Source organism: Phoca vitulina, unplaced genomic scaffold (genome assembly GCF_004348235.1).
Source record: "Phoca vitulina isolate PV1807 unplaced genomic scaffold, GSC_HSeal_1.0 scaffold19, whole genome shotgun sequence".
In the NCBI taxonomy this organism is placed as follows: Eukaryota; Metazoa; Chordata; class Mammalia; order Carnivora; family Phocidae; genus Phoca; species Phoca vitulina.
Window position 1 is genome coordinate 15,427,021 of NW_022589722.1, and position 9,309 is coordinate 15,436,329.

The following is a 9,309-nucleotide window of genomic DNA, read 5'->3' on the forward strand; positions in this document are numbered from 1 at the left end:
CCTTCGGCTCAGGTCATGATCCCAGGGTCCTGGGATTGAGCCCCGCATCGGGCTCCCTGCTCAGTGGGAGCCTGCTTCTCCCTCTCCTACTCCCCCTGCTTGTGCTCCTGCTCTTGCTATCTCTCTCTCAAATAAATAAATAAAATCTTTAAAAAAAAAAAGAATATTTTACATTACACATGTGGCTGGCATTAATTTCTGGGGTGACACTGCTCTAGAGAGTTCCTCAAGCCTCAACTTACATTAGGCTCAACTCAGTGAAGCCTTTCCTGACCCCTAAAATCCCATTCCACTCTGAATTCATAATTTTCCCTCTGAGTCATCATCGTGCCCTATTCTTTTCTGTCTTAATGCAGCACATTCCCTGGGCTTCATCCGACAAGGCTGTGATGTTTCCAAGAGCTGACACCAAGTCTGTTTTGCCAGAGTTTTCTGTCTCCCCCTTCCTCCCCACCAGCATGGTACCTGGTGCACAGAAGATAGGACTCGAGAACAAAGAGTTAAGAGGCTTTTAAACTATTAGAAACAGAAATATGGTAATGACATGATCAGAGAATCTTTTATTTTGAGAAACCAAGAAGTGTTAAGAATTGCAAAATATTGGGGGGTAGGGAGGGCAGGGAGAGGAGGTGCTGACTCTGAATTCGGAGGAAGTTCTAAACTTGGCATTGACTCAAAGCTTTGAATTCATAACTGTTTGCAAAAGCATTTTAAGATCATCTCATCTCTAGCTTTCTCTTTTGCCTTTATAAGCTCCATCAGAATGGCTGTCATGGCTCTTTTGCAGACAGCCCATGGAGGCTCTAGCCTCAGTCCCCGGCACTGTTTGGCCTCTCTGGGTATCCCCGAAGGTCAGAGGTAGGATGTATCTCTTTGATTTGTAAACCCTTTAGGCCTGGAAGGAAGGACTCCGTTTATACCCAAGGACTTGATGGAATAAGTCTGTTTTTTTAAAGACAGTAGTGTGAATCTGTAGCTTGTTTTTGTAGAGGGACCTTGGTAGTTTGTGATGCTTTGATACTTTGAAATGTTAATTTTTCCTTAAAGCTGTTGCCTTGAAAATAGGATTTTAGGGAAAGAGTATTTTTATTCAATACTTTTATTTAGGGAAAATAGTATTTTAGGTAAAAAGTACCCATCTGTCATTTTGACCAAATTTAAAAAGCACAGTGGAGCAAAATGGAGCCACAGAAGAAAATTTGACTATACGTAACCGAAAAGGTATTGCTAAAGAACGACTATAAGTCCATGTTATAATTTAAATGCTATCACAATTGAACTTAAGCTTTGAGATTATAAGAAGCTGACATAACATTTCTGATTGCAGAAATGTTGGTATTAACATTTTAACACCGTGTGATGATTATTAGAAAAATAGTCTTAACATTAAAAGACCTGTATTTTTTTGGAGCTTCCTTAACGATTTCCCTTTTTTAGTGATTGCCTGTGCTTCACTAATTTCTATAACCAAGCTGGAGTGGAATCCCAAAGAAAAGGTAAAATTTAACTCATCTTCAATATGATTGTTGAACCTGGTGCCTGGGGATTATTTTCAAAATTTTGAGTTCCTAATTGAATTTCCTCATTAAGGAGGTCAGACACTTAATGGTAGGGGCTGCTGTGAATTAAGGTGTATGGAGGTCCAAGGAAGCGGGGAGTGGTGAGCAGAGAGGATGAGACCCGCTCCAGCACAGAGGGCTTTTGTTTCAGGATAAACTGGAGAGTAAACTCTCTGTGTGGGCGAGGAGTTTGTGCAAAGCTCTAAGAGGTAGGCAGAGAGGTTCCTACCTGACGTAGGTGACCCAAATAAGCTTTTGAACAGGCAAGTACATTGAAAGAGTATTAGCGGGTACCTATTAGTCAGAAGCAACCCTGGGATAAAGGACTGAGGAGAGAGCCTGGAGTTAGGGTGGCAGGGAGAAGGCAGTTCTCTAGTTTAGATTTCAAATCAGGATTGGCCTAGGGGGCTCAACATCCCTCATCATCAGGGAAATGCAGATCAAAACCACAATTGAGATAGCACCTCACACCTGTCAGAATGGCTAAAATCAACAACACAAGAAACAACAAGTGTTGGTGGGGATGTGGAGAAAAAGGAACCCTCATGCATTGCTGGTGAGAATGCAAACTGGTGCAGCCACTGTGGAAAACAGTATGGAGATTCCTCAAAAAGTTAAAAATAGAACTAGCATATGATCCAGTAATCACAGTACTGGGTATTTACCGCAAAAATACAAAAACATTAATTCAAAGAGATACATGCACCCCTATGTTTATTGCAGCATTATCTACAATAGCCAAATGATGGAAGTAGCCCAAATGTCCATCCATAGATGAATGGACAAAGAAGATGTGGTATATATACACAATGGAATATTACTCAGCCATAAAAAGAATGAAATCTTGCCATTTGCAACGACAAAGCGAGTATAATGCTAAGCGAATAAGTCCGAGAAAGACAAAAAAAATATGATTTCACTCATATATATATGGAATTTAAGAAACAAAACAAATGGACAAAGGAAAAAAAAGTGAGAAAGAGAGAGACAAACCAAGAAACAGACTCTTAATTATAGAGAACAAACTGATGGTTATTGGAGGCACAGTGGGTGGGGGGGATGGGTGAAACAGGTGAAGGGGATTAAGGAGGGCACTTGCTGTGATGAGCACCAGGTGATGTATGGAAGTGTTGAATCACGATGTTGTACACCTGAAACTAATATAACCCTGTGTTAACTATACAGAAATTAAAATTAAAAACTTTAAAAAAGTGAATAAAAAAAAGGTTAGCCTAGGGTAGAAGTATGAAGGGGAAATATTCATGGGCGTTGGCAAGTGACAGACATGAGAATAGAAGGACATGAATCAAAGAGGACTTTCAGATGTTATCTTGGGGGAAGCAAAGAATCTGTCCCCGTGAGCAGAGAGAAGCAGAGTCCCAAACAGGAATAAATGATTCCATGAGGGGAAGGTGGGTGGGTTTGGGTTTAGAACTGTTGAATCTGAGGCTATAGTGAAACATTAAGGAGAACTGCCCAGTTACTTGTGGGACTAGACCCGTGTGGGTACTGGGAACCATCAGGACACAGAGTATTTCCAGCCCAAACATCAGAACACCTGGAACTGAATGTTTGGAATTGAGATGGACTCATGCCACGAGGTACGCATAGTGGTGGCTCATCTAGATGCCATATGGGGAATGAATGATGCCCAGGAGAGGGGAGTTGGTGGGAGAACAGCAGTTTGTTTTGCAAGGGGCAGGGTAGTTACTGATGTTTTTCCAAAAAGCAGTTTCAGTAAAATGTTGGCTTTAGGCCAATTGCAGGAGGGTAAAGAAATGGTGAGAGGGGTGGTTCATTCATTCAGCTATATGAATGTTTGGAGGTGAGAGGAAGAGGAGAAATAACATGGTGGCTAGAGGGCCAGTGGGATCAGGGGATTTTCCACGGCAGGATTCTGGCATGTGATGGAAGCCTGCAGGAGACTACGGAGAAGGGGCACCTGGGTGGCTCAGTCGGTGAAGCATCTGCCTTCAGCTCAAGTCACGATCTTAGTGTCCTGGGATCCAGCCCTGCTTCCCGCTCCCTGCTCAGCGGGGAGTCCGCTTCTCCCTCTGCCTCCTCGCTCTGGGATCATTCTCTTCACTGAAGCGAGACCTCACAGCAAGGTGGCTTCGGATGTACTTTACCAGTTCAGCCACTGGAGGGAGACCTTCCACCACAAATTAAACACAAAACCAGCTGCTGGGAAGGATTCATCAGAGTATATCCCCCAGGCAATTAAAAATTGTTTTTCATTTCATTTTCTATCTTAAAAAAGTGAAAAGTACCTCATTTTCTGCTCACACCATAAATTACCATGCCGCTCTTGTATTGCTTTCTGTTCCCAGTATCAATGAATGCACACAAAACCCTTTACATGAATTCACTGAATGGAATAGCGGCTTAGGTACTGCCCCAAACTTCTGTGGCGTGCTTGGAGCTTGTGTAGCACATTCCTGTGCATTCACTTACTTGGTAGGGATGGTGAGAATTCTAATATCATTCTCTCATGTCATGTGGCAAGGAGATTAGAGCTTTGCCTGCATTCCCACAAGTGTAGTGGAAGAGTCTGCACTCCTAGTTCAGTGTGCTTTCATTAAATATGCTAAAGAAATCTTCCTCCCCCAATTCTGTTTCTATTTTTATAAGCCATCTTCACTGTCCGAGAACGATAAAGGATGAGGTGGATCTCCTGGTAAGGTCACCAAAAGGAGGTGGGGGCCTCAGTTCTCTACCCCCAGCGTAGGCTGATCTAGTTCTCCCCAGTGTGAGCTGGATGAGGACAGGGATGGATATGAACGTGCATGGGGAGAGTGAGGAGTGCTGTCTGTGAGAGTTTGATGCACCGCAGTGAAATCTCCATGGATGAAAACTGGATCAGAGAAAGCACCTGTCACCATGGAACCAACCTGCAGCCCACCATATTTGTGTATTCATGCGTGTAATCTATAGCAGAGCAGAGTGAAGTCTGAAAAAAAATAGGTCACTATTTGAAATCAGAGAACTGATGACAGTTCACAGGCCTAATCTGGCATGTGGGCTCAAGTCAGAATGCAGACATGCAGTTTGCACTCAGTGTTTATTTTATTATAGTTAAGTAGGTTCCACACCCAGCGTGGAACTCACAACCTGGGCTTGAACTCTCAACCCTGAGATCAAGACTTGAGCTGAGATCAAGAGTCAGACACTCAACTGGCTAAGCCCCCCAGGCCACCTTTGGATGGTGTTTAAAAATGCTTTTAAAGTAATTTACCGCATTTAAAAATCAGGAGAGATCACACCACACACACACACACACACACACACACACACACACACACACACACACACAGGCTTTTTTCTTAATCTCTCAGAGCAACACGGGGCTTATATTTTCCCATTTGGTGAAAATGGAATTGAGCTGATGAGGAGTGGGTTCCCCGTCCTCCCTCTCTTTTTGCAACCATCAGTTCCATTTATTTTTATTCTCTGGCCTCCATAGGAGGAACCCCCAATTAAAGCCTCCACTCTTCCTTTCCATTCTCTCATCTCTGCCCCCAATAAGGTAAGTTACCATATCGATGTCTCCTTAGCTTTTGCTCTGTGGCTGTGTTCCGATAGGGCCTTTTCTGTAGTAACAGAGAAACACAGGACCCGTGGAGATAGCCACTGTCCTCTGCGTGCGAGCACTCATTCTTTTTAATAAGGGCCCACAAGCTGACTCAATGTTTTTTAAGCATGCATTTCAACTTCGGGATTCCTAGCAGTGGGAGAGCAAGTCACGCCTTGAGTGGAAAGATTTTCTTCTCTCTCTCTCTTTTTTTAAGATTTTATTTATTCATTCGAGAGACAGAGATACAGAGAGAGAGAGCATGAGCAGGGAGAGAGGCAGAGGGAGAGGGAGAAGCAGGCTCCCCGCTGAGCCAGGAGCCCGATGTGGGGCTCGATGTGGGGTTCGATCCCAGGACTCTGGGATCATGACCTGAGGCTAAGGCAGCGCTTAACCATCTGAGCCACCCAGGCACCCCAGTTTTTTCTTCTCTTGAGTCCAAATTTGCTTCCCATTCTCAGCCATTCTGTGGCCCTTATTCTGCCTTTTTTTTTTTTTTTTTTAAGATTTTTTATTTATTTATTTGACAGAGAGAAACACAGCGAGAGAGAGAACACAAGTAGGGGGAGTGGAAGAGGGAGAAGCAGGCTCCCCGCTGAGCAGGGAGCCCGATGTGGGGCTTGATCCCAGGACCCTGGGATCATGACCTGAGCCGAAGGCAGACGCTTAACGACTGAGCCACCCAGGCGCCCCTATTCTGCCTCTTTGAAGTGCATAGACTAAGTCTTAAAACCAGAGTGTATGAGAGCCTGAAGAACTTTTGGGATAATTGCGTTCATGTTCACATTGGGCAGGTGCCCTGATGTTCATCCACCTGCCCTTGCTCACTGCATTTTCTCAAGGGGTTGACTTATGCTCACCCGACAACTTTCGTCTCTGGTCTGACCAGCTTTTTATTTCAGTACATACACTACAGTGAATGTTTTTGGCTAAATTCTGTTTCTTTATTGTTGCTTTTAGGATTATATATATCACGTAGTGAGTGCAATCTGCGAATGGACAGTGGCCTTTGGTTTCATTTTCTACTTCCTAACATTCATCCACGATTTCCAGGTAGGTATTTACCGGTTCATATGTTATAAATTGCTGACAGTTAGGGTTAGGAGAACACCATAGAACATTTCTTACACTTAAAAAAAGTAAGAGCGCTATCTTTCTTTTTACCCTTATGTGTTTGAAAATATATGTAAATATCATACAGTTTAGTTTATTCCCTAAGGGAAGCATCTCTAACAGCTTTCCCAAACAATGACATTTTCATATGTTCTCTGCCCCCTTAATGCTCATAGTCATAGATCCTGGTTATTAGCTTTCTGAGGAGGCCTTGCTGACTAGTTCCAAGTAAAAGGAAATATGTCCTTTTAATAAAAGTTTGTTGTTGAAAAGTGTTTCCAAGGCAGAGAGAAGGTGGGACCTTATCAGGTTTGAGAACAGAGAAAATCGTACATTTTGAAACAAGTGAATTCTTAGCTAAAAGGATATAGAAAACCAAGAAAATTCTTTCAGACCCAATTCAAACTCTGCTGAAACCGTAGTGAGGTCATCTCGGAAGGGTGGGTGTGGAGCTGTGGGGAGTTGGTTGCTGGCACTGGTTTATCTTCTTTGAAACCTTTTTCTTTTGTTTTTAATAGAGTGTCACCCTAAGAATATCCACAGAAATCAATGATGATGTTTGAAGAAAGAAGAATGATATCTCACTCAGTGAGAGTCGCAGACAATTTCTGGAAGTGGTAGGGAGGACAGACAGGGTTTCAGTGTTGCTCTGAGTGGAATGTATCTGCGGCACGTCCACGACTTGAATTTCTTTAAGAATTCCCAATAGTTGTACTATTTCCAAAGGTATGTTTTCCTAGAGAATGTAGAGCATATATGGCATTGTAGCAATGTTTTTATAATTTTCCAAGTAGACACTTTTTTTACATGAACAAATTCATACGGAAAAGAGAAGGTGTTACAGAAAATGGAGAGCTCTTATTTTTGCACAGATTCTGTTTTGTGTTTTCTTTGTGTGTAAGTGATTTGTGGGAATACACTAAATGAGGAATTCACTAACAAGTAAAATCAGGGCATATTCATTTTTAAATTTTATTTTTAGAGAATGAACAGTCTAATTTTATATCATGATAGCATTTATAAAGTTTGATTTATAACAATCATAAAGATTTAGGTAACAAATGAACACTAACAAGGATACTCTGATTTTTAAGTGAACTAAGCAAAATGCTTCTATCGAAAGGCCTTACTGACTCTCTGTCTATGCACATTAACTCTAAGTGAACACAGAGTACCTCAGTTTTTAAATTCCGTCCCCTGTGGGCCTCCCTGCTCACAGAGCCACAGCTTTTACCCTTGCTGCCAGCTGGCATTCCATAGTGGGCCCAATTCCAGATGAGATGAATTCAGCAAAACAGATTAAAAAAGCCTTAGAACAACGATAAAATGGAGGTGAGCACCTGACAAGGAAAACCACACTGGATTCCGGATTGTTGTCCTGGCTGGATAAGCAAGGAGGGAAAGTATCTCAGGGACCATTTGTCGAAGGCAAGATTGTGGAAAGAGACCTTTGGTTAATACTAAACCTCCGCAAAAGCCAATCTGTGAAAAACATTAAAAAGACCATTAGTAAAACCACCCTTTATTGTCACTGGCATAAAGTGATCTACATACAGTCTGACTCAGAAGCTGAAACTCACGTCTGAAATTCATTTCTTGCCACTAAACCTGTGGAAGAGAATGTAGGTCTGAGACAGAGGAGAAAGAGAGGGTGCAGGGTGCAGGTTATTTACTCCTTCTTTTAATGCCCATGGCTGGATGTTTGCACATTGTATGAAATGGGAGTCAGTCCTTTATTAAGCACGACCGACAGACTCCTCCTTCTCACCCAAAGCACAAATGACAAAGGAAAAGCAAATTGTTCCAGAGCAAGAAGTGGGCCTTGACAGCAACCTCTTCGACCTCAGCCGCAGCAACTTCTTCCTAGAAACATCGCCAAAGGCAATGGAAGCAAGGGCAAAAATGAACTATTGGGACTTCATCAAGATAAAAAGCTTTTGCTCAGCAAAGGAATCAGTCAACAAAACCAAAAGACAACCTACAGAATGGGAGAAGATATTTGCAAATGACATATCAAATAAAAGGCTAGTATCCAAAATCTATAAAGAACTTATCAAACTCAACACCCAAAGAACAAATAATCCAATCAAGAAGTGGGCAGAAGGCATGAACAGACATTTCTGCAAAGAAGACATCCAAATGGCCAGCAGACACATGAAAAAGTGCTCAACATCGCTCGGCATCAGGGAAATCCAAATCAAAACCTCAATGAGATACCACCTCACACCAGTCAGAATGGCTAAAATTAACAAGTCAGGAAACAACAGATGTTGGCGAGGATGCAGAGAAAGGGGAACCCTCCTACACTGCTGGTGGGAATGCAAGCTTGTGCAGCCACTCTGGAAAACAGTATGGAGGTTCCTCAAAAAGTTGAAAACAGAGCTACCGTACGACCCAGCAATTGCACTACTGGGTATTTACCCCAAAGATACAAATGTAGTGATCCGAAGGGGCATATGCACCCCAATGTTTATAGCAGCAATGTCCACAATTGCCAAACTATGGAAAGAGTCTAGATGTCCATCAACAGATGAATGAATAAAGAAGATGTGGTATATATACACAATGGAATAGTATGCAGCCATCAAAAAATGAAATCTTGTCATTTGCAATGACGTGGATGGAACTGGAGAGTGTTATGCTGAGCGAAATAAGTCAATCAGAGAAAGACAAGTATCATATGATCTCACTGATAAGAGGAATTTAAGAAACAAGACAGAGGATCATAGGGGAAGGAAGGGAAAAATGAAACAAGATGAAACCCGAGAGAGAGAGACAAACCATAAGAGACTCTTAATCTCAGGAAACAACCTGAGGGTTGCTGGAGTGGAGGTGGGTGGGAGGGATGGGGTGGCTGGGCGATGGACACTGGGGAGGGTATGTACTATGTTGAGTGCTGTGAATTGTGTTAAGACTGATGAATCACAGACCTGTACCTCTGAAACAAATAATACATTGCATGTTAATAAAAAAAAAAATTAAAAAAAAAGAAGTGGACCTTGAAATGTTAAGGCTTAGATCTGAAAGTTGAAGAGAAGGCTTTGCTTCGAAGACCCTCCAGACTAC

At 42.4% G+C, this 9,309-nt stretch overlaps 1 protein-coding gene across 1 annotated transcript in view; it reads left to right on the plus strand.

Annotated features, from left to right (window-relative positions):
* Positions 1-8,134, plus strand: part of DRAM1 (DNA damage regulated autophagy modulator 1) — a 35,654-nt gene extending 27,520 nt beyond the window's left edge. The window contains exons 5-7 of the mRNA XM_032416902.1: positions 1,438-1,496; positions 6,091-6,183; positions 6,762-8,134. Coding sequence (XP_032272793.1) covers positions 1,438-1,496; positions 6,091-6,183; positions 6,762-6,806 — 197 coding nt within the window. The 3' untranslated portion in view covers positions 6,807-8,134. The remainder of the gene's footprint in view (positions 1-1,437; positions 1,497-6,090; positions 6,184-6,761) is intronic.
* Positions 8,135-9,309: the final 1,175 nt, after the last annotated feature.